The sequence below is a fragment of the Pogonomyrmex barbatus genome, unplaced genomic scaffold (genome assembly GCF_055798465.1).
Source record: "Pogonomyrmex barbatus isolate J1 unplaced genomic scaffold, ASM5579846v1 scaffold16, whole genome shotgun sequence".
Taxonomy (NCBI): domain Eukaryota; kingdom Metazoa; phylum Arthropoda; class Insecta; order Hymenoptera; family Formicidae; genus Pogonomyrmex; species Pogonomyrmex barbatus.
The window spans coordinates 1231519-1257556 of NW_028297112.1; the positions used below are offsets into that span (position 1 = coordinate 1231519).

General features: G+C 29.3%; 3 protein-coding genes across 3 annotated transcripts; 2 read left to right on the forward strand and 1 right to left on the reverse strand.

Annotated features, from left to right (window-relative positions):
- The first annotated feature begins 4649 nt into the window (after window positions 1-4649).
- On the forward strand, window positions 4650-7344 carry LOC105423040 (uncharacterized). Its single transcript, XM_011632675.2, has 4 exons — window positions 4650-4746; window positions 5461-5733; window positions 6087-6242; window positions 7050-7344. Exons 1-4 carry the CDS (start codon window positions 4735-4737, stop codon window positions 7167-7169), a joined length of 561 nt encoding a protein of 186 aa, XP_011630977.2. The 5' UTR covers window positions 4650-4734; the 3' UTR covers window positions 7170-7344.
- Window positions 7345-16221: 8877 nt separating this feature from the next.
- LOC105423041 (uncharacterized) lies at window positions 16222-20319 on the forward strand. The gene is made up of 3 exons (XM_011632676.2): window positions 16222-16301; window positions 17030-17311; window positions 18501-20319. Exons 1-3 carry the CDS (start codon window positions 16290-16292, stop codon window positions 18816-18818), a joined length of 612 nt encoding a protein of 203 aa, XP_011630978.2. The 5' UTR covers window positions 16222-16289; the 3' UTR covers window positions 18819-20319.
- Window positions 20015-23352, reverse strand: LOC105423042 (uncharacterized). The gene is made up of 4 exons (XM_011632677.2): window positions 23255-23352; window positions 22425-22613; window positions 21711-21842; window positions 20015-21325 (listed from the first exon to the last, which is right to left on the reverse strand). Exons 1-4 carry the CDS (start codon window positions 23270-23272, stop codon window positions 21032-21034), a joined length of 633 nt encoding a protein of 210 aa, XP_011630979.1. The 5' UTR covers window positions 23273-23352; the 3' UTR covers window positions 20015-21031.
- Between the last annotated feature and the right edge of the window lie 2686 nt (window positions 23353-26038).

Genomic DNA, 26038 nt, shown 5'->3' on the forward strand with positions numbered 1-26038 from the left:
ATAAATAAAAGTCTTAAAGAAAATAAATAAAATTAAAAATAAATAATTGGTAATAATTTTTATTCCCATCATAAGTAATGTTTTCCAATCCAATTATTATATAGCTCAAAAGGAACAATAATAATATATAATAAATTATATGTTAAATGTCAAGGAATTTTTTTGTCGCAAACATCGAAAATTTGTCAGCTTAATGTCACACTTATCTCTCTCATGAATATTATTAGTATATATATTATTATTATATTCGTAAGTTATCAAACACATTCGCCATTTTGTCGCCGATTTCCATTCTCCGCGGTGTAAGAATAACTCATTTATTTTCTCGGCTATGACGTTACGGTGCGAGGCGTTGCCGAGGCGGCATGATTGCGTAACCGATCGCAGATAACGAGATCGAGAGCCTCTGTCCGGACGGAAATAGTGCTCGGAGGTGTGTCACCCAGAGTTCGCGACCATTCTTTGACGTTTGTCTATGATATTCGTCGATCGATTATTATACCGGATCCACATTAGACATAAATGCGAGCTCGAGCGTGTCGAAAAACGGCCTGCTCTAGCTTCACGCACGGGCGATTTCGGCGTGAGGAAAACCAGGTTGATGCAATTTATGTCCGATGTGTCGTCGGTACAAGGGTGTCTACAGTGCAGTAATCTCTAAAACGTATATATTTATTTGATCAGTATGGTCCGAAATATGGGGTTTTAAACGACTATTGACGCATTCGACTCCTACCTCGTTCGAAGTTAGTCGACCTAATGAAAGCTGACGTAAACGTTTATATTCTTAAGTTATTCTCTTTCCTTTGTTCAATCAAAATTTTGAATTCACGAATCTTTAAGATATTTCTCTCCAAATTTACTTAGATTCTTTTAACTATGGTATCTTTCCTATTAATAATTCTGTGCACATATAGATATCTATATATATAATAATCTATCATAATATATCTAATGAAAGTTTCCATTTACATTTTCTTGTTTCTGTTATATATTCTGTTATATATTCTATCGTTTTCGTAATGTAAGTAAAACTGCCTTTCTCTTTAAAAAATAATAAATTTCTTGTATCAAAATCTACAGATAAAACTGGCTTAAGTCTCCTTCCCGTTATTTTCAGGAAATGACGTCAATATATTTTTATTTCGAGTCTCCATATACATCTATCTTTCTCTTTTTCTTAGATTATTCAATCATCTAAATTATTATAAATTTAAATAAAATTATTAATATAATAACAATTATAATTTAATATAATAAAATAATTTATTATTTTAATAATAATGTGATTTTTATTATTTAGCTTCAAAAGTAGAGCTTACTTAAAAAATGTAGTGCAAAGCAAAATAATAATACGATTTATCTGAATACAATAAAACATCTCATGAATAATACGGAATTTATGAAAGTATTTTCAATGTATGGAAATAACCTTGAAACTTTAATCGGTACCCTAAAATGAATGATTTTTGCTCCTTTTTGCAAAATATTGCACGCTACCTTTCAGCACGCTTTTACTTTTATATCAGAAACGAAACTGATCACTTTCTGAACAATAAATATATATATTAATTATGCATGTCATTAGCGTTATTTATTAATGTGAAGATAGAATAACCTAATAGTGTTTTAATCATAATTTATCGAGCTAATTAATAATATATTAGTATAAAATTAAATATTTTATATGTTACAGCAATTATATTAACATAAAACCTGCAATAAAATATTAAATATAATGGACAATATCTTTTGTTGAATTTTTAAATAATAATCAATAATTAATATTTAACAAAATAATTTATTTATTTTTTAAATAATCTTTTCAATCGAAAATAATTAAATTAATGAAACGATAATAATATATACTAAAATCTTTGTTTTATTTGGAGGTTGGACAATATTAGTTTGTAATAGTATAAATACACGTACAGACAATTTAGTTATCCGTGATAAGCATTAACCAATATCGATTCTAAGGCAATCAATCAAAACTTGTAGCATTAGTAAATTAACTGTGTCCCGATCAGAGTCACATAAGCCAGACAAGTGAGCAATCGTGTGACTGCTACATTCCGCTACAAATTTCCTTCATTCAGAAAGCTTTCCCGAACAAAAGTTTGCACTAAGTAAGTTTGCAAGAAACGGCAAAATCGAACCATTCCCAAATAACGTGTTGGATATCTCTATCATTATTTCGTTATCACGTAATGTACTATATATAAATTAATCACTGAGACCTTGCCTCAAGCAAGGAGTGGCACGATAGAATTATCTTAGATATTTGGAAATATCATAATAATTTGTTTTTAAATTTATTGTTATTATATTCATTACATCAATGACAATAAGTTACGAAATATTTAAACATTTAAACATTTAAAAATACAAATACAAATGAATTTAAATATATTATTATTACATGTAAATTTGTGATTTAAATTTTATAAACTTATAGTAATGACATTTAATTAAAAAGAAGCTCTGGATTAAAAAATTATTTCAAAAACTTTAGAAAAATTAATAGAAAATTTATAAATAACAAATTAGGATAATAGAGACAATAATAAATTGAAAGTGAAACCAAGTATGAAAAAGCTGTGACGACCAGTGTAAAAATACCGCTAACAACTTCAGGATTTAAATTGTCGCTCGTAAAATATTTAAGTGGCTTCTTATGGCGTTTCAAACGTACTGTAAGAGAGACGAATGAACGTTAAACCAGGAAACGTTTGTTTGGCTGTAACGAAACGATAGGGGGCCCATTCTGCGTGCCAACGCACGTGACAGCTTGATCGCCTTATATCAACCTAGGAATGTTATTTATTGTATTATTGCGATTTAAACAGTTTAATACTGTTATCTTTTTACTAAAGCAAAATATATTCTTATATATTTAGTAAAAAGATAATATATCTCAAAATAATTTAAAATAATTAAAAAAAAAAGAATTAAATTTTCGAAATTTAATTTCAATTTCCTAAATTAAATAAAATATTCCTTTTTTTAAAGTTTATAAAATTCTGTAATTATAATTAAGAAATTAATTACAATTAATTTTATTAAATATAAGAGTATATATTATTATACATATAGTCATCTACAATTATAATTTTTCTTTTTTTTCTCAAAAGCAATTCCTCCGCAAATAATGAAAAAATCCTTGCTTCGAAATGGAGATGCGAGATGTCCAATGAGACATCCGCTTACAGCGGACGTGAGAATAAACTAACAATTAATTTCTCAAGAATAAGGAGGAGAGACTACCCATAAATCAGTCGACCGACAGAGATAAAATCGCCATAGATCAATCAGTGTTTCGCACGGTTAAGGGTAATTTTTACGAAGATAAAAACCAACATATCAGTCGCATAAATGGCAATGATAATATCAAGGGAATTGCTACCTTACGAACAACCTGCATCTCTGTATGGTGGGAGGGTGTAACGTAATAATAGTGCACCGCCATAGAAGACACCGCGTTCCTCGCAACGAATGATTTATATTAGCGCGGCGAACTAGCTGCTTTACGTCGTAATGAAGCAATTGAGCAATCTTGCGCAAACTGACACAGCCGCCGAACACAGGCGAGAATAAATTCGCTTGTTACAATTAATACTGCGCTATGCGTGCGTTGCGTTAGAAATTTGTTGCCTCGTATCTAAACATGATCGCGTTGCATTACTAATGTAAAAGTAATATTTCGTAAGATAGATTAAAATTATAAAATGTGCAATATATATATATATATATATATATATATATATATATATATATATATTGCTCTAGCTGTTTTACTAGCTATTCTACTTATATATTTTGTAATATATTTTATTATTTTTTGAACAATATTGTAATTATAATTCTGAAACATATCTGTCCAAGCATATCTGTTGCAATTTATTTATTGATTATTTATTTTCTCTTATGAAGTTTAGTATGCTAGAATTTGATATGCTAGAATTGCATTATAATTATTTTATTTAACGTCAATTAAATATTAAATGATTAAAATTACAGACGTCTGAGTTCATTGAAAAAAATACTTCTTTCTTGTCTTTTAAAAAAAAAAATCTACGACAAAAAAAGATGTGCTCGTAATAATTTTAAAATATTATGTATGTTTAATGATACATTTTACAATACAAAATGACATCATAAACAAAAAAATTAGAATAATCTATCGATCAAATATCGCTTTACCGTTTCTTTTGCATTTTGCAATTAAGAATGTTGATGAAAAGCCCGCAAGAAAAAGGACTATTGTAATTCCTAACAGCAATTAGCTAACGAGATGCTGACTTTTCAATGACGCGCGTGATATCACAGACAAGGTGGCAGATCTCTTGGCGGGTGGAAAAATGGTCTCGTTAAGGTTGTGGCATCGAAATGCGCTCACATATGCACGCATATCTGCATAAAACAGTGGCCAAGCGCGCGCTCCATTTACCAACGGGCGGCTCGCGCACGTTTAGCGTGTTATACAACCGTTGCACATTATGTGTTATAACATACGTGCGTCTGTGTGCAGTATATCGTGGGTAAATAGTGTTAGACTAGTAGTAGGTAGGTGTGGCGATAGACCGGCCGTTGGCTTCCTTCGCCACTGGCGGGGCGCAGGGTGCGCGAAATGAAAGTCAATTCCCTATATAAAGGGTGGTTTTCTAGCCCGACAACGACAGAAACCGATCTATTTTACTCACGTGCGAGTATCACGCCAAAGTATCGTTCAACATGAGGGCCCTGGTACGTGCTGTCACATCCTCGAGCGAAGTTAAAGAAGCAGTGCCGAGATCCGTTTCATTTAGCTGAGAACGTTTTCATTCGGATATAACGCTCAATCAGATCGAAGTTTAAGAGTCCTCGTGCCGATTTTTCATTTTTCTACTTCCGTAGTTTTGTCCCATGGTGTCTCTTTGTATAATCGGAAAGCCTAACGTCAAAATTAGAAAAGCCTTACCATTTGTGATGAGAATCCCGTCACGAAGATGCTTTCCGAAAATATTAATATTCTCAATTGTGACAGTCATCAATCTTGTTAATATTGTTTCGCAGATATTATTTTAAACATTTGCTTTAAAGTTGATTAAATTAAAGCGCGTAATTAATTATATTATTAACGCACATCTTTATCCTATACTATACTATTTTGCGCTTTACTCAATATTTTAAGCAATTCTCTCAATTTCTCACTTTTAATGATTATAATTAAAATCAGATTAGATAGATATCTTAATAACTTTGACAGATCTTGATCCATTTATCTATAAATTTCTATTAAAAAATTATTTAACGACTTATTGTTCTTAAAAAATCAAAAATTGTGACAATTTTTTTAGAATTTTCCGCCATTCTGATGTTAGTCTATTAATATTAGACGTTTATTAATAATAATTTTCGATTAATCGATCAGATTCTCCTTTATATTTTGAAATGGATGTAATTTTCTTGGTTTTCCAGATCTGCCTGGTACTGATCTCCGCGGCGTTCGCCGCCGAAGAAAAAGTCAAGAAGCGTGGTCTCTATGGCCTGGGTGATTACGGACTTGGCGGTGGTTATGGTGGTTATGGCGGTGATCTTGGTGGACATGGTGGACTTGGTGGACTTGGTGGACTGAGTGGACTTGGTGGATATGAAGGTGGCCACGTTGCTATTGCCGTCAGGGAGAAGGCCGTCGCTGTTCCCGTTGCGGTCCCGCAGCCGTATCCCGTCGATCGCCCCGTCCCCGTTAAGGTATGAATTAATCATTTCTTCATTTTTGATGATATCGCAAAATACTAATAAGTCCTTCATACAAATTTGACAAATATATAAAGTTATGTAAATTGAATAGAAAATTAACAAAATACAATTTAAATTTAGAATAATAAATAAATTTTAAATGTTGTATCTAAATATTGAATTAATTAAGCGTTTATAAATAATTGGAGCTTTAATATTTTCTATTAGTTTTAATTAAATAATAAATTGTCGAAACAGCATCAAACGGTATCATTTCAACAAACAAAAAAACTGGCGAGCAAATAAAACAACTATTATATAATTTGCTTCAACTGCAGAAAATATGAACTTTTTGTTATCTTTAGGTTCCAGTTGCTGTTCCGCACCCGGTTCCAGTACCTGTGCCCCAGCCTTACCCCGTGATCCAGACCAAGACGGTCGCGGTTCCCGTAGAGAAGCCCGTCCCAGTCCCTGTTAAGGTGCCAGTGACCGTGCCTGCCCCATACCCCGTCCCAGTCAAGGTAAATTATAATAAATTTTACAAATAATTTTGTCCGTTAGACATAATACAACCTTTCAATTTTGGCAGTAGATAAAATAATTAATTAATTCTTTAGCTGTACTGCACAAAAAATAAAAATCAATTTCAAAACGTGATTATTAATAGTTCCGTTATGTTACTCTCGGTTTCCAATATAAACTTTACTATCTCTTTTGATTAATCAATATCCTGATTCGATGTTGTGCTGCGATAAGGAAGTAGTGTTGGTTTATTTGAGGATTACGTGATTGAGTGAATGTACACTAGATAAAAGTACAGATTAAACATAATATAGTCATAATATTATGTACTATTGTAACTAAAATTATGCTTGAAATCACTCCTCGGTAATTGTAATTAATAATTAAAATATATTCAATTAATATAATTAATAATTGTAAATATATTAGTTATAATTATATATAGCCATTTATATAGCCATTTATTAATAATGACATCGGGGGATTCTGTTTCTACATTATAATAGATAGACCATTATAATAGATAGACCATAAACTACCCAATTATATTATTTATGTAATGTATTTGCATAATGTGTTTGCATTATTTATTTTTATTATACAAATACATTAGAAGTTAACACAACATTTAACAAGTTAATTATATAATTCTAGAGATATTGCATTCTAAAATACAAATCAATATAAAAAATATATATATAACGAAATCCTGGAAAATAACTGTTATAATAAAAGAGACAAGATTATTAAAATATTTTATATTTTTAATTCTTTACATTTTTAATTTCTATATTGTATTTTTTTAGGTGGCAGTCTCTCACCCAGTTCCAGTTCCAGTCGCTCACCCAGTTCCAGTCGCAGTTCCGCAACCGGTCGTCGTCAAAGAGACGGTTCCCGTCCTCGTTAAGGGCTACGGACACTATTAGATGAATTTCTCCTTCAAAAAATTACATACACACCATCCCGCTCCATCTTAACCCTTTTCCCAGCAAAGCAAAATCCATCACGACGAGCGTCTGGTCAAGAGATGTTTCTCCCGTCGTGTAGTGCCTTGAATTCACGGAATAAATCAATTTTATAAATGTTTTCGTAAAGAAACAAGTGATTTCTTTTTTTTTGCACCCAAACTTTACGCCAAAGATTACAAATATTACTTTAAATCGCATTCCATATTAACATCTTGCAATATTTAATTGTTTTTATCATCGTTATATTTCAGAATCTTTTAAGAAAACAATAAGTTTTAATTTTATGAGAAATAAAAAAATTTATTATAAAATACAAGAATTAATAAATTAATAAATGTTTCAACTTTACATTTTTTATTTATTAAATTAATAAATGTTAATTTTTATATTGTATTGCTTTATCTGTTTAAGAGATGACTTGTGCTGGATATCTTGTATATTAAAATTAAATTAATAATTTTCTAGTACTCTTGATCTGAGTCACTTTTTTAAGTGTAACAGTTTTAGCACTTGCATACAGAAAATTTTACGAAATTAATTAAAGCCAAGCCAAATCTTGGATTGCGCAAGTTGCAGAATAAATTAATAAAAGAATATATTATATCTATATAATTTATACTATAAAAAAGACAATGAAAATTTAATAGTATAATGAAAATTTAATAGTAAATACTTATTACTTGTAAAATACTATCAATTAACTTAGAAACTTAGTATTTTATACATTATAAGATGTAAGATTTCATTAATATTAAATTTATTATTATATATTATCGTGAGTATATGCAATGGTGTCACGATATAAATCGAGATCATATGCTTTACGCATGTCCTTCCCATGCTTGAGTTATCAGATTATAAATTTATACGGAAATAATGTTGGATGTCAGATGTTCTTTCATAATAAGAATTTAATTATTTGACTTTTACTCCAACTTCATTATCTCGACCAGCTTTTGCTACTGATTTGTTGTTTTAACAAGGTATCATGTTCGATTTTACACCTTATCCAAGTACTTATCCATACTCGCCTTTCACGCTCTCTCAATCTACTTCTAGGAGAGAAACGTGAGAAACAACGTCCTTAAGCGCGATGATATAAAGTAGAAGTGTATTGCAACATGGGTTTGCCTGTGAAATCACAACACGAAATTTCGGCAATACATGCCTTTATTTTTTTCACGGTCTGACATTAGCAGTTCGCCTTGATTACGGAATAGAGCAAAATGAATGGCAGATTTAGGGAAATTGACCAACGCCTGAAGATCTTTCGCCTAAAGATAATAAATAATCTAGTAAACATGTTACAGCATCAAATATATTACAATCGTAAGTCGAAGAGTCAATTTAATTATGTCAATTTAAAAACATTTTCTCATTAAACATTCGATATTTTGAACAACTTTTAGATAACTTCTAGTTTTTAATTTTTATACTTTTATTTTTGTATAAAATGATATTAATTAAAATTTATCGTACAGGAAATATGTTTATTAATTATTTTTTATTATTACAACCCTTATAATATATTTAAATGTAAAATTATATAAAAAAATGTAATCTTTCTAAAAATTGAAATATGTATATATAGATATTTAGTTCAAATAATAATTATAATATACACAAATAAATGTATATTTCATCTTTTTAAATAAAAATTACATAAAACTTTAAACATAATATCTGTAAGTATAAAATAAAAAAAGAAAAAAATTATAAGAAAATAATATTTTTGCATTGACATAATTAGTACCTGTCATTCATACGTTTTACTAACTCGTTTTCTTTTGCACCAGAATGCTAATGTGATTGACTGAAGATTAAGCAATAGTTTCGATCTTTTTTTTCTTTCTCTTTCTCTTTTTTCTTTATATATTTGTCTGTCCGATATAATATTTATTTGTTTGTATGTTTAAATTTTTATGTTTATTTTTACAAGATATTTTGAAGTTAATTATTCACAACTCAGACAAATTCTTTAATGTAATAAACTGATAAGTTTTGAAAAAAACGTAATAAAAATTCTGATTGGGATATACTATATATAAGTGTATAATAGAAATAATTTAATTATTAAAATATATTCTAAAATGTCTCAACGTTAGCATATCTTTGTTTGCGGAGAACTTTAGAAAGTAAGAATCCAAGTAAGAATGCAAATATGCATTCAAGAACGATGCGAATGAAAGAATGTAACTAAAATACTTACATAAAATATCTCAGATTATTCCAAGATATAAGGAATGTACGTGTATATGTACATTTTTATAATCACACTTATTGCATAAAATTTGCATAAATTTTCAAAGCGGTTGCAGAATGCAAATGAAATCAAAATATAGATTTTTCCACGCGTAAATACATTTTTCTCTCTATATAAGTCATATAATAAAATTATCATTACCGTACATAAGATTATAATATGTACTATATGTGCAACATTCATACACTCGTTTAGTCAAAATAATTTTTAGTAGGTTGAGCATAAAGATTAGATAAATTTTTGTGACAATATGTATAATATAAAGCAAAGTAAATCAATAAATAAACATTAAATGCATATTTTCAGAACATGTGCAAACAATATTTTATAAATTTCTAAATTATATCAATCCTTCATTGATGCGTATATAAATAAACTAACAATTATGAAGTGTATTTGGAAAGAAAATGTAAAGAAGAGATAAAATTGTGAGATTGAATGCTAACAGAAAGTCAACCAGAGAAATGTCAACCAAATTGTGTGTAATTGTGATAATCGAACTCAATCGATATGAATAAGAGGATAAGGAACAAAGAAAACAGGGACAAGAACTTTCAGGGACGAGAACAAAAACTTGACTTTCATTTTTGAACAACATGAAACGCTTTGCCTACATAATGACTTCTGATTATGCCAATTTGCACAACAATAAAGAGACACTTGTGTGTTTGATTTAGTATTTAGTTGACACATTGACGACTTTTTTTATTACCTATAAGTATGATTCTTAATCTTCTAATAACTTACTAATAAATGTAATCACATCATAAATATAATCTTGCTTTTGTTATTTACATTGAAAAATTATTTATTATCGTACGTTACATATTAATATACTATATATTATTAAAGCATTAAATAACAAATAAATTATAAAATATTAAGACTGGATATAAAAAATTTATTTTACTATGCACAATATTAATTCTAAAATTGAATAGTTTAATTTTTGTGTTGCAGACGATTATTCAGTTTAATATAAACGAATAATAAATGTGAGAGATACAGATGTATAGCAAAGAACACAGAAACAACATTTGAATTTTGCTAAAGGTTACAATTTGAGCCTTGAAGATACGAAAGTAGCGTCACGGGGCTTGTATAATGCAGAAGGTGTGCATTCGATGCAAAATGCGTGCACGTATATGTATATACGTATGTACGTATGTATGTATGTATGTATGTATGTATGTATGTATGTATGTATTGTACATCGAGGTGACGCGAGGAACGTGCGTGTAATAACTGGTGCGCAACGAATGAAACGTGGAATTTTCGGCGATTTCGCCGGGCCCGGCTGCTCAAGCCCTGGCGCTCGTAATTATGCAATCGCTACAAACGATTATACATCTCGCGCTTGCAAACGACGAGAGGACGATCAACGGCCAGTTTCCGGTGTCGAAATCAGAAGCGGTTGCCGTAATTATGCAATTCACGCCCACTTGTTTCTCCCACCCGGAAATCGTTGGTTCAAACTGTGGATTTATTGAATTTTTCAATTTTTTTTAAGTCTATTTTCCAGCATAATATTATTATTAGACATTAATTCTTTGTTAACAAATTTAATACACTGTGACAAAATAGATATAATTTAATATAAATTTTTTTTTACTTTTAATTTTTTATTCTTTATTTTCTTTAATGTAGATATCTAATTTTAGAGATATGTCCTCCATATCCACATAGAAAAATAACATATACTAAATATAAAATTAAAAGTGGAATAATAGAAAGAGTTAATTTTTGCAAATCTTGTTTGAAATATTTTTTGATCTTAATTTACAAATTTAGTTCAAAAATATTTTAAATTACCTGCAATATATTTAAGAGCTTTTTTCAAATAGAAACCGGTTAGAATGGATTGATATATTCACCCTCTTTCACTTTCTTTCTACCGCAAATAATACTACAAGATTTACGATAAATGAGGCGGCTACTTCAGTAAATCTCTTTGCGAAGAAATGTCTTCGACGAAATTTATATCTCGCAAATCTCGATCGTTCTTTCTCTCAATGGGCAAAAACCATTTCGTTCTATGCAAGAAGTTAGTCTCTGGCGTCGCGAGAAATGTCACATGTAAATTCGGAGCATCCATTATCAGCGTTCGAAAATTGCTAGACATCCTCCTTCTTTTCACCAAGACAAAATCCGGGTTCACTATAATATTTATTTTGTATAAAAACATTCTCGTTTTTTCAACAATATTGGAAAGTAAAATATTTCTCGCGTATAAAAATAAAATAGTTCTCGCGTGCAATAACAAGAGCTGCTATCACATTAGCAATCTAAAATTCTGATTAAAATTAAATTATTTGAGTAAATGAAATTTTTGCTTTCTTATATTTTAATCTGTCTGTGAATGTTTATATTAGGCCTTGTCATTTGAATCGCATTAAAAATATTACGCTTAGTTATATTTAAGTTATTACTTGTTGCTTATTATTTAATTATTTATTTGACATCACAAATTTAATTTACCAACAATTGTTTCCTTTTAATTATTTGACAATTCTAATTTTAATGTTAACGTATAAAAACCCTCTTTTTTGCCATATTTATTATTACTTTTAAAATTATTTTCTTTAATTAATTTCTAAATAATCAACTGGCATTTGTAATAAAAAAATTTTTATTTTAAAATAACATTAATATAACATTAACTAAAACTAGTTTAAATAAATATACGAAAAGAAATTATAGTAAACCTTGAGAATCCATATATTTGTATTCATCAACCAGTTGATTAAAATTAATATTGCTAATTTCAGAATAACTCCATATAAAATACAATAAGAAAAATAAAATTGCATTCAATTTTTTTTTAGAAGGAGAAATTATTATTAAAGTAAAGTTTACTAACACATATTGTATAAAACATAAAAATATTTATTAATCTTAGTTTCTGAGTCATATTTTATAACTTTAAATTTATAACTTTATTTGCACAGTGCCCCTAAATTACTCATATTTTGATAATTAGTTAAGACATTAATTAAGCCTATTTTAAATGAGTCTAGACTACTGCGAGCATTTCTGATTGATTATTTACGACGTTCGGAAACTGGTATAAAAATCAGATTCGTATTTATATTCGGAAATCAGCAACATGGAAATTATGGAGGAATGTTAACTCAACCGCATTCTTTGATTGATATGTTGCTAATTAAATATATTATCTTGTAAGTATCTTGAATAATGAAAAATCAAATTAATATAATTTTTATTTAATTTAATTAACTTTATTTAATCAATAAATAAATTTCTTAAATTTCTTATGATGTTTATTTTACAAAATATTTATAGATATTTATTTTACAAAATCTAAGAAGAATAATTTAATATTTTTTTCCATAAAAGCTTTTTGCTCATATACATTTTTCTACTTATTTCCTGTGCGTATCAAACTTTTTCACCTCTATTTTTTCTTCTTTTTATCTGCAAATTTCGCAAATAATTTAGTATTTAATATTTTATTTAACAAACAAGAATATTTAACATTTTTTAATAGTAGTTAGCCTTCGAATCGAAATTTGGTTAAAACATCTATTCATAACATAAAGTTAACAGCAAAGGACAGAACAGTTTTATTTATATGCATTTTTAATTCATTGAAGATTAATTTACTAAAAATCCCAGGATCGTTGTATCATTTGTCACACATCGCCCACAATATATATAAAGAAATAATAAAGAAATAATCTGCATAAGTCCTCTTTCTAGCTTCTAGTCTCACTGATTTCACGATCATAAAGAAACTCGAAAAATGCATTTTGCTGGCGTGACCTCGCATGCCGTGATTTTGACGTCATCCGGGAATCCACGAACTAATTTATGAAGTTTAATGACAGCATTCTAATTTTGGGGGCGATATGTTTCTTTTTCTCTTCCAGTTCCAAAAGAGAATAAGTTTGTCATAATTCTTTTTTTATCTTTAATCTTATTTCATTGGGTACATGAATATATTTCAACTTACACACTTTTTTGACAATTCTTAATTAATATAAAATCCGTAAAAAATATATAAAATATATAAAAAAATTAAGTGTACTTATTTGTTAAATCTTTTAATTTCTTATAATATAAAAGTTTTACATATTGCAATATTGCACTTACATACAAAACAAAGATAAATACTTTATAACCTTTTATATTACCTTTATACACTTATACACTGTTTTTTTATATCATTAATAATAATGTTTAAAAATTAATTTAATCATTTTTCTCTTCTTCTCTTTGGTTTATTGTTTTATTTTATATAAAACACTTTGTTTTAATTTTAAAAGCATTATTTATTTTTTTAGGAAAGACGTTTCAATTAGCTTGATTTTCTTATTATTTTTTATAATATTTTATATATATATTTTTTTTTTAATTGTGAAAATCTAAATAACTATGTTACAAATAATATGTGATGGATTACTCATAATCCATTGAGTAGCATGCAATTTAAGTTAACCATAAATATTAATCATATAACGATGTCAAACGTTATAACAAGGATAAGTGCTTTACTGTGTTGCCATAATAATTTTCGTCAATACGTAAGCAGCTGCATTTATTCATCTATGAAAAATATATACGGACGGTACTAAAAATATATACGGATACATTATGTTTTCTTCAAGTTTTCTGGAACTGGCCGAACAGGTGGGGTCAATTAACAAGCAGCAAAATTGCACGAAGCTGCCTAAAAGTCAGACCACTTTCGGTAATAGCACGGTTGAAGAGAAGAATCAGGCCGGTTCCATAAGTTCCATAAGCACCTTGCGAAAAGCATGGAACAAAAGACGTCGACAGCTCTCCAATTTTACGACATAACATGAAATTGCGGTAGAATAAACATAAATTGAGAATTTATAATCGGGACTACAATATTACATAAAATATTTTGTTTATATATAGAGTTTATGAGATCAATTATATCTCTAAAGCTCTTAGAAAAATATCTAAAGTTAAGAGTAATTAAGAATTTTTATTCTTAACAAAGATTACAAAAAGTTTTCGTAAAAATCGAGAGAACTTTAAAATATATCAAATTAATACATATATCAATTAATACACATATATATATATATATGCATACTTAAAAATTTTATTTTATTTTATTTTATATAAAAAAAATATTATTTTTTTATTAAATTCTTTTTTCTTTATTTAATTTTTAGGTATAATTAACTTTCTCTGTACTTGCCGGTTAAGTGTTAAGGAAATCCATGGGATTGATTCTTTTTAAATGCTTTTTCACTTTTCGTCAAAATTTATGAGATCTGATCAAACATGTCTTATGCTTGTCATTTTTTCTCGCCGGCTTCGAGAAAAGAATAAGATATGGTGTGGCTGCATAATAAACGGAATGATAAATGAAGAGAAGGTATTCGAATATAATATCGCACAATATATTATGTTATTTTTATAAAATAATTATTTAATTTATGTTGAAATCTTAAGCAATAAGTTTTTGTCATTTAATATTAATATGCTGCTACATAATTTATGTATCAAAATTTCCAAAAAAATGGAATGCATATTCACATGCAAAATGCAATTATATATAATATTATAATTATATAATACATAAAATTTATATAATAATATATAATATTATGTAATAATATAATTATATATTAATGTAATTATGGTCATTTTTTTACTAAAATATTATAATATTTAATAATTTATACTAGATGTATTGTTAAAGAAAATTTTGTTATATCTTTTTTTCTCTCCTTAATTAAGAAATAATAACAAGAGTTTAATCATCTTATAATTATATAATATATATGGAAATTTAAACTGTATTTCCTAAAAAGAGTGAACTAATTTGATTTACTAGAATGAAATAATTTGATTCACACAGCTTGTAACAGCTTGTAACAGCTTGTATTTATTGCCTATAGTTTGTTGAGAACTAAGCTCATCATTTATTTCTCATTTGCAAGATTTCAATTACGGAATCAGGCGAGCACAAAAATTGCGCAAACAGATGATTGAGAGAACACCCGGTGCGATCATGATCGCAAAACAAAGATTCACAAAGATTGAATCGGCATGGGGCCTCAATTAGTCATGCTGTGCTGCATAAAAACTATTTTATTTTGGCATAAAATTGATTAATGTTAATTTAAACAAAATCAATGTAAAAGAAAAATTTTTTTATTTATTAAAAATTAATCAAAAATATAAATTTGCGTTATAATTTAAACAATTATAACTGCACTGCAATATAATGATAATTATAATCAAAATTTTTTTAATTAATAATAAGAATTTTTTTATTACATATAAGTATATTATTAAGTATAGTATATTATATTAATTATAACAATATAATACTGTAGTATACTGTGTTACAGTACTAATTACGTAAAAATTTGAAGCATAAAGAATAACTAAAATTACAGAATTTAAGACTACAACATGTAAGGCTAAGGTTGGGTAACTTATTAATCTATTTATTAAATTAGGTTACATACTATTCTATAATTCGCCGTGAGCCGCGTAAAGGAGACTTGACGTTATGAATTTCGACGCGTGCGAGGTGGTGCATTTACGCAAGATCTGCACGAGTCTTGCTTACGAGCGGCGAGAAGAGTCGCGCGGGTGCGAGTTTTTCGGCAGTGGGGCCCCTACTCGCGAAACCCGGTTTTCGGTTTCTTTTTACCTAACCGCGTTTCGGCGATGGGCCCGGTTGTCCACCACCTCGCTCTCCATGCCGTCTCTCCTTGAGGGTTCATCGTATAAAAGCAGGGGGATCTTCATCGTACTCATCAGTTGCAAACACAACGAACTGAGTCCGAAACTCGTGCAGCACCATGAACACCAAGGTATAATTGGATACGAGGTTTTTTTTTTTTATAAAAATCAGTTTGACGAAGAATTGTCCCGAGACTCTAAAAGATCTAAAAGATCTAGAAGATCTTAGAAAAAATCGATCGTGCGTTGCGGCGGGGGTGTATCATGCTTTCTGAAAGAAAGGATTAATACGTTCAGCTTGTTGCAGAAAACCGAAACTATTTGAAACTAACATAAAGTTCAACAAAAATTTGCATAATTAGAGAAATTAATTAAAACATACAAAACAAAGTCACAATGAATATATCTTTATTTTTCAATTTAATAATTTGGATCAATTTACTGTATTTTTAATTATTATATTAGCTTAAAATTGAAACATTTATAGGTGTATTTATATAAGTGTAAAAGTCACATAGGAAGATAACAAAGTTTTTAATAAACTATTACTTATTACTATCTTTATCTTTAACTTCTTTTTTTATTCAACACTTTTTTTTACCTTTGTTCTTGTAAATAATTTTAATTTATTAGTTTTTTAATTTAATTGTATAAATTATTCAAATTCTATATGCAAGTTTGATAGAACCTTTATTTTATATTTCTTCTCTTTTTTAATTGATTTAAAAATACATTTAAATATGTATTATTACACAATTTCAACATTACTGAAATGTAAATTAAAAAATACGTTAATATATATTGTTATGCGATCAATATATAATTTTGCAAGCAAAGCATATAATTCTCTGACTTGTAGATAGTAGTTCTCTTCGCCCTGGTGGCGCTTGCTTTCGCCGAGGAAACGAAGAGCGACGAGAAGAAAGTGGAGACCGCGAAGAAGGATAAGCGAGGTCTTTACGGAGCCTTGGGCTATGGTATCGGTGGGTTGGGCTATGGTCTCAGTGGATTGAACACATACTCGTCTCTTCCGATTGGAGTGAGCCATGGCGTCTCCACTGTTTTGACAAAGGAAGTAGCCGTACCCGTGCCGCAACCAGTTGCCGTACCCGTCGAGAAACATGTCCCAGTCCCAGTTAAGGTATTTAAAATATTTGCAAATATTTTGATACTCATATTAAAATTCTACTACTCGCGATTCACACGTAAACAGATGCAAAAACTTGTCAGCAAAATTTGGTGAAGATTATCAATAACTCTTTTTCATGTTTTTACTTTACATTACATTTCACTACCAGCGGAAGAAAGTAACGTTTCTGGAAGTTGATTTACTGGAAAGCGTAATTAGATGAAAGCAAATGCCTCACCGGAGAAATAATAACTTCACTACGTTTATCTTTCAATAGAAAGATCGGTTAAAGAAATTATAGTTTCCAATTTTTTAAATGCCAACATTTAATTAAAGAGATTAGATATTCAATTTGTTATTTCTGTAATTATTATTGCATATATCTGAATATCTTGATATAAATTTATTAAGTTCTATAATTTCATGAATCGCTTTCTCGTACTTCTCAAAAGCTTATTTCTTGAGAAATTATTGCTTGATAAAAGTGCAAACAATTAGTTTCTAAAATAATAAATTATTATGATCTATATATATATATAAACTATGCTAATCTAAACTTTCGAAATGTATGAATTTCTACAACTAAATAAGATCAGCTAAATAAGATCATGCAAAGAGAGATAATTGTAACGAATAGAGCGCGATTAGGAATACTAAATCTTTGTCTCATGTCGGGATGATATCTTACCTTGTTATTTTCTAGGAAATCAATATATCATATATAACATATATATCATATCATATATCATATAATAACAAAAACGAATTTATATTTATATAAGTGTGTATCTTAATAAAATTTATATTATCTTTACAAATAATAAAACAGGTGATAGAGCAAAAAAATAATTTAAATTGCTAATTTTGTGAAACAGAAAGTTAGCTTCTAATCAATCAACGAGCTCCAAATCTCTCAATTACAAGAAGAAACTGAATTTATGTACACCTCTTAATCTTTATTTATTTCTTCGGTCCGATCGCACCGACCACGTTATTCTGGCTTTAAGCGAGACTTAAATATGTGCCTGTCTTTATTTAGAATGAAAGTTAAAGACGGATACATATTTAAATCTCGCCTAAAGCTAAAATAACATTGACGCAACTGGGCGCCTTAGTGTTACAAATGAAAGCAGATTGAAAATTAAATTTATTCAGAATCACGACCATCGATCGCAATTAAAAGGTGTCCTTCTGCTTTCAGGTGCCATACGCCGTGCCCGTCGACCGCCCGTACCCAGTCCAAGTGCCCAAGCCGTACCCAGTCGAGGTCACCAAGCATGTCCCTGTCCCGGTAGACCGCCCAGTGCCAGTTCCCGTCAGTGTTCCAGTCAAGGTCCCGGTTCCCGCCCCGTATGCCGTCAAAGTGCCTCAGCCCTACGCCGTCCCCGTCGTCAAACACGTGCCGGTGCCCGTCGCCCAACCGATCGTCTACGAGAAGGTTCACAGCGGTATCGGATACTACGGCGGATATAGCGGAGCCTACAGCGGTTATCCCGGTTACGGATATTCCTCCTGGTAAACGCCATCCCGAGGGGACGACGCTCTTCGACATCTTCAATGCGAAGCATCACCCGGACCTCGCGTGCAATCTTTTCAGTGACCGTCGTCTTCTTCAGGGAAGCGCCCCCAAAGAATGATATATATATATATATATATATATATATATATATATATATTAACGTACGTTAATATGTATTCTTTCTTCAGTTGATGACAGTGTGAAAGTGAATATCCCCTGTTTATTGGAAATTAAGGAACGATTTTGCGAGTTTTTCATGTGGCATTTCTTTGGGACTTTCATCGTAGAGAGAAAAGAAGATGGGACAAATGTCTCGAGATGAAGAGCGTCCTCTAATTTTAAATGAAAAAAAAAAAAAGAGAGAAAGACATTTTTGCAAGAAAATGCGGACGGATGGTGCTCGCGTCATCAAGTGTTAGACTATTTAAGTCTATGTTTCTACCTATAATTTCATTATGCTAATTGTTCATCATTGAAATAAATCTTTTCCTACAAAGAGATCGTATATCTTTATCCCCTCTTATTATTCATAATAATAATAATAATAATATTCTGTTTTTAATAAAAATTGTGGAAAAAATATTGGTTTTCTTCATGTCGTTAATGAAGCTATTGCATGCAAAAAAATAATGACGATATTGATATTGAAAAAAGATACTGTAAGCATATGTATAATCTTTTCTATTTACAATTATCAGTATTAAGTACGCAAGGTATTGAGAGCAGTTTTGTGTGAGCTAATCAACACTGAGAAAATCAACGCAATAAAATAACTGGAAACGGGAATTGGTCGAGCAAATTAAGTTTTTGAATACATAAACAATCTTTTACGAAAATTACGGGGATTACAAAACGAGAAAGAAATTGTATAATTCACGAGCGCGAAAGGGAAATTTAAAGCTGTATTATGAGAAATGGTTACATGAACGCGGCGGCGGTGAAATGTCCATTAAATGGAGAACGAGGACACGTTAAACACGCGATTAATGGAATTTGCATGCAGAGCACACGCCGTATGGAACGTATACCGTATACACATACATACATAAACGATCCCGTTGAGTATGTCAGAGTTACAACTGCTACTTTACACCTGCTTAATAAAAAATGTCGCAACTGAATATTTATGGCTACAAAATAAATATTTCATGCGATTTTGATAACACTCAACATGGAGAATGAAAAAGCCGCTGATAACCCATATAAATGTTTTATTAAAAAATAACACTACGACGTTAACAATCTTATGTAACAACAAAGAGCTAAAACATCAAATAGAAAAAACAAAAACTTAACATTTTTCAGAAAACTTGCCTCTACTTGTCTATATACAAGAATAATATGCTATTTCAGTTTAATTATTTAATAATTAATGGTCAAGTATTTTTTAATATTAGCTGCAACAGAAATAAGAATTACAAAGAGAAAGAGATATTATTATATAATTTCCTTCTCTCGTTTTTTTTTCTCTATATAAAAGGAATTCAATGCAGAGAGACATTAGAAAATTTATGACTATTTATGTTACAACTTTCATTCTATCAGTTTTAATTACTTTCAATTATTAAATGGCTGAAAAATCTATAAATTAATTATCTAATTGCAGAAAAAAAGAGAAAAAGAGAACACAATGTTCTCTTACAATATTTAACAATTTTTTTAGGTAACAAATATTTTGCTAACTATTATTGCTATTAGAAGAATAAAATATTATAATTATGCCTTTATCAATAATAATTAACTAATTATACTCCGCACACAAATATATGTGCCATTGTTTTTCAAAGTGAAATAAGAATCCAGAATTTTTTAATTTATATTAATATTGTATGTATACGACTTTTTAGCACATCTTTAATAAGCATAAAATGAACTCCTTATTCAATGATTTTTTCTTTTATCTTTAAATAACTGATAAATCTAATATTTTTTTTCAAATGTGATACATATATAACTTTTTGGGAAACTCTGATTTATATTTGCATCGAGCCATCAATTTTGGAAGTAGACTAAATCAAGTTTCCAAAAAAGGACATCGTCACTTAGCATTCGTGTTTACCTGTCGAACCCTTTAGCATTATGCTTAAACTGCTTTCAAAGTAACCGGCTCGCATATATTATACGCCGGTGATTTACTTCTCGATTTACTTTTCCTTTTAGCCATACGGATCTCGCACACCGCCATAATCAGTCGACCTGTCGCATTTCGAAAGCTAATGATCCGCCGAGTAGTCGGGCTGGGATGACTGGAATTGGGCCTGCTGATCACCGCCATGGTCGTAGGCTCCATGGCCTTGAATGGTATAAGTGCTGTAGTTGGTCGTCTCGTGGCTGGCATGATCACCTCCAGCCACAGCTCCAGCGGAAATACCACCTTCATCGTGACTCGATTGTGGGATCGGGATCGCCTTCGGTATTGGGACGAAGACTGGCTTGGTCAAAGTAACTGGATGTGGTACAGGCACCGGATGTGGCACAGGCACCGGTTTAGATACCAGCAATGGCACCTGAATTAAATTTAATTGGCTATACTTACAGTTCTAGAATCAGTCATTAAATATAATTAATATAAGAAGAAACATGTAGGAAGTGTAAGTAGTATTTATCGGAATTTCAATATCAAAAAAATATTTATCATGATTTTCTTTATTTTCTACTGCATAGAATTAAAAAGACAATTTTTATTTACTTGTAGCGTATAAATATAAAATATAAAAATTATAAATAATTTTAAATAAGGTCTCCGTACAGTTCTATGTATCTTAAAAATTTCTTTGCACTGCGTTTTTTTTGCATTGCGAATAAATAAATATATAATCATCTATTTTACATAGATTTGTATTATATTATATTATATTATAATATTACTGTATTTTAATTAACAATGAATACCTGCTGGTGCAATTCCACCGGAACTGGCTTCTCCACCGGCACTGGCACGTGCTGCGGCACTTTCACTATTTGCGGTACTGGTACCGCCACGGGATGTTTTACTGGTACCGGAAATGGAATATGATGAGGTACCTAATAACAAAGAAAGTCATAAACAGTCTGTACAGCTTGAGCATTTGTGTATTGCAATTTATAAGAAAATTTCAAAAATTTGCAATATTTATTTTTTAATATTAGAATATTATAAATATTAGAATATTAGAATATTATAAATTGTTTTTTTTTATTAGCCATATGTAACCTATATAAATAATTTTAATATTAAAATAAATGTAGAAATAAATAATTGTGTAAAATTAATTTTAAAGTTATAATACTCGGAAAGTATCTACTTAAGAAAAAAGTTGTTTAAATAAGATTTTTGAATTAAAATTTTTGAAGATATTCTGAGATTCTCATTTTTAATAATTATTTAAATTTAAAACAAAATTTTTTATTACTTTTATTCTGCTTTTCGTTTTACTTTCTTCTTTTAATTTATAAGCATCAATTTACAAACTTAGTATCATGATTTTTTACAGCATTTATCTGGGATTTCGACATTCATTCCTTAAATAACAAAATTAAATGTTTGTATAATATTGAATTAATTATTTATTATTTTTGATTGTTAATTAGCTCTCGAGCTTTTCATTTTTTCAGAAAGTTGCTTGCCTTAACGGGATATGGCACGGGAACCTTGATGGCTACCGTCTTGGTAACCTTGATGACTTTGGTCGGCACCTCGTGCAAATGTACCGATTGCGAGATGAGTTTTGGCTCATCTGCCCCATGAAGAAAACCGTGGCCTTCGTGGAACGAGGGTCTCGCCGTGACCGCCATCGCCGCCAGCATGAGTAAAACCTGCAAAGATGTAATATCTTAAATGTCATGAAAGCGTAACCGACACGTTTGACAGATAATTAGCAGTTGGATATATATGCCCATGAAATTATAGCAATTACAAAAAATTCCTAGAAAATTTCAATGATCAAAGTTTAAATAAATCTTGTCAAATAATAAACCAAAATTTATGCTTAGGTAAATAATTATTAATTTTCATTTAATTTTAATAAATGGTAGACAATGATAGCTATAATATATTGATATAAAAATAGCTTTAATATTTCTAATTTATTTATTATTCAAAATCTTAAATTTTTTATCTTTTAAGAACGTAATTACAATTTCTAAGTTACCGCAATAACGAAAAATATTTTAATGTCCAAATTTTTAATCACAGTTTGTGTTTCACGATCATTTATGTTTTCAAGTTAAATATAACAACAGAGTCAAGCGGTTTTATTCCGACTGAAAAATCTCGGAGTATCATTGTTCGTAAGGAGTAAAATTATTTCACGCGTTCTTAAACTCCCAAGAGGTTTGTCGAGACCACTATCACACGTATCACTAAACCGATGTTACGATCCGGAAATGAAGAAATGCAACAATCCTGAAATATTTTCCAGGCTCCTGAAAAACTTCCGCCCACAATGGAAACTTACAACTTGTATGATCGTCATCTTGGTAGTTCTGGATCGAGATCGAATGGTGTTTCCGCACTGACTATTATAACTTACACGGTGGCTTATATATAAGGACCTTCACCATGGGGATCGGTTCACCACGAAGAAAACACTTACTCACTCTCTTTCCGACTGGCCGATCTCTTTCGCCGTCGATATCGTCTCCTCTTCTCCGCTTTTTGCGATTGTTCCTTTTTGCGATTAGGCCTCTCGCCTCTCTGACTAAGTGAGTTCAACGGCCCAGCCGACGAATCCGATGGGCGTAATGGAAAGAAAGGACAGGAAGGTAAGAGATCTCAACGTAAACTGGAGATCGAGAGTCACGACAATCACGAAGAGGCACACCCTCGCCAATGGAAAGTTCAACATTGTATTCACATTGTTTCTTCATTTATAATAGTAATAATATAATATATATTATTTAGATATTATGTTAAATATCATATAAATAACATACATAAAACTTTTTAAAAATACATTTGTATATAAAATATATATTTATATTTCAAAAATTAGATTAATTAATATATATTGCAAAATAGAAATTTATTATATAGTATTTATTATATAGTTATACATTTAAAAAGATTGTATATAGAAGAGAACGGGTGGTTCGTCGATACATCGTAAGTGATTGCAGTTTCTCGCTAGATAATCCCACGCGAAAGGCGAAAAGCACTTACATAGGAAGTAATAATTTCGACCTACAACTTATATTTCAATTTCCGGTATGTTAATATAGAGAATGTGCGACTAATATCTTCTTAAAAGCTGAATAAATGTAATGCAAACGAGAGTGAAAGGACTGAATACTGAAAGGCAGCGCAAAGTAAGAGCCTACAATCTGGTTCATCAGTTTCCACTTGGGCATTCACTATAGTAAATATCATAAGTATACATTTGTTTCGTAAAGAAGTACACAAGTTCATTGTCAATAAAATAAACATTTATATCGTTTAACTAGTCCACTGAAAAAGAAAGGCATTCTTTAAAACAAATTTTAATAATTTATAAATATATTGATCTACTTTATTTTCTTAATATATCTTAACGTAAATTTTAATTTCTTTTAATTTCTTTTATTACTTCCTTTTTAATACGTTTAATGCAATATATGTTATTTTAAATCACATATTTTTTTAATTTACATTCTTCAAAAATTTTGACATATTCAGAATTAATGTAATTTTATTGTTTTTAAAATTTGTGTTATTCGATAAAATCTTGTTGATAAAAATTGTTTAATAAATATATTTAAATGTATATAACACAACTAACTCACACAGATAAATAATATTAATTTTAAATTATCATTCGTTATAGTATAATTTTATAGATAACTTTATTATATTTAACGATAATTTATTAATAACTGTTACTTACTTATATATTCAGTTAATAATAATTAAGCATTAAATCAAGTCTGATTTCAAGATTATTTTATTGCATTTACTTAATTTATTGGTAAGTATAGAGAAACAAGTACTTTCTCCAGTGAATATTTATGCATATTATTTATGCATATTAAGAGTTATTCATAGAAAAAAATTATAGAAGATTTTATATATATTAACAATATCTGCACTGATGTAAAGATGTAAAGATAAAATCAATAAAAAAAAGTCACAAAATTAAAATCACAATACAAATAAATACAAAACGGCTAAAACCTTGAAAAATGAAATTAAATCAGATATAAACAAATAAAATTAATAAATATAAAACATAAATATAAAAACATATTATATTTTTTATCACTATGTTACAAATGTGTTTAAATAAACAAAATTAATTAATTAAGTTAATAATTAAATATTTTAATTTATCGGCCCCAATTGATAAATCATATTTAGATTACAATTTGAACGCATCCGCATATTTGTCTATGTAAAGCAAATTAAAAGTATAGACGTTAATTCCCAATTTATGCATCGGCATCTTGTTATTATGAACAGTCTCAGTGGATGAATTTACCGACTTTCATTGAAAGTGAGCGGAGAAAGAGAGGATTGTACAAATAATTTTACTTTTGCTTTGTGTCGAACCGGTTATTGTCTTTTTTATTCTAAAGCTTCGCTTTATCATACGAATCTGATACAATTTCACTGCATTAAATTATTTTTAATTCTACAATGACGCAAGCATGTTGTAGTATAACAAAAACTTTAAAAATTATTTCTTCAAAATCTTCGATTTCTTCAAATTCTTTTTCCACTCTTTTTGACGATTATAAAATGTATAGATGCGGGTATCACATTAGCATTTTGAATTATTTTACATTAATCGAACAATTTAAGAACTAAATTATTTACTATTTAGTCAGTTAAATTATTTTTAATAATAAAGTTATCAAAAATTATTATAAGCGATCTATTATTTTATTTAATTTAATTTAATATATTCGATTTAATTGCATAAGATAAAATATTAATCATATAAGCAATTAAAATTAGATTAATATAATAAAATTTAAACTCACAGAGACTGTTACGCGGAAGTGAGTGTATGGGAGAAAAGATATTACTTCCTACCTTCACTTATAGTTCGAACATGTTGCAGAACAAAGGCTTAGTAAAAGAATAACATTTTACTTAAGCTGCTTTTTCAGCAAAGCAGGAGAAAGCCATGAAATATATGAGCAGCGTTATCTACATTGACTTATAATTAAACAGATTATGTTTTAGAGTTTGATAAGTTTAAACATAATTCCTCGTTGAACAATAAATATTACTTATAATTCACAGTAAAATTAAAAGTTTTAGA

What these genes read in the sequence shown, in the direction of transcription:
- LOC105423040 (XM_011632675.2), top strand. An exon ending in ATCGCCCCGTCCCCGTTAAG is followed by an intron (nt 5,734 to 6,086) that starts GTATGAATTAAT and finishes TGTTATCTTTAG; the next exon opens with GTTCCAGTTGCTGTTCCGCA. An exon ending in CATACCCCGTCCCAGTCAAG is followed by an intron (nt 6,243 to 7,049) that starts GTAAATTATAAT and finishes GTATTTTTTTAG; the next exon opens with GTGGCAGTCTCTCACCCAGT.
- LOC105423042 (XM_011632677.2), bottom strand. An exon ending in CCGTGCCATATCCCGTTAAG is followed by an intron (nt 21,843 to 22,424) that starts GCAAGCAACTTT and finishes CTTTGTTATTAG; the next exon opens with GTACCTCATCATATTCCATT. An exon ending in CGGTGGAATTGCACCAGCAG is followed by an intron (nt 21,326 to 21,710) that starts GTATTCATTGTT and finishes AATTTAATTCAG; the next exon opens with GTGCCATTGCTGGTATCTAA.
- LOC105423041 (XM_011632676.2), top strand. An exon ending in ATGTCCCAGTCCCAGTTAAG is followed by an intron (nt 17,312 to 18,500) that starts GTATTTAAAATA and finishes TTCTGCTTTCAG; the next exon opens with GTGCCATACGCCGTGCCCGT.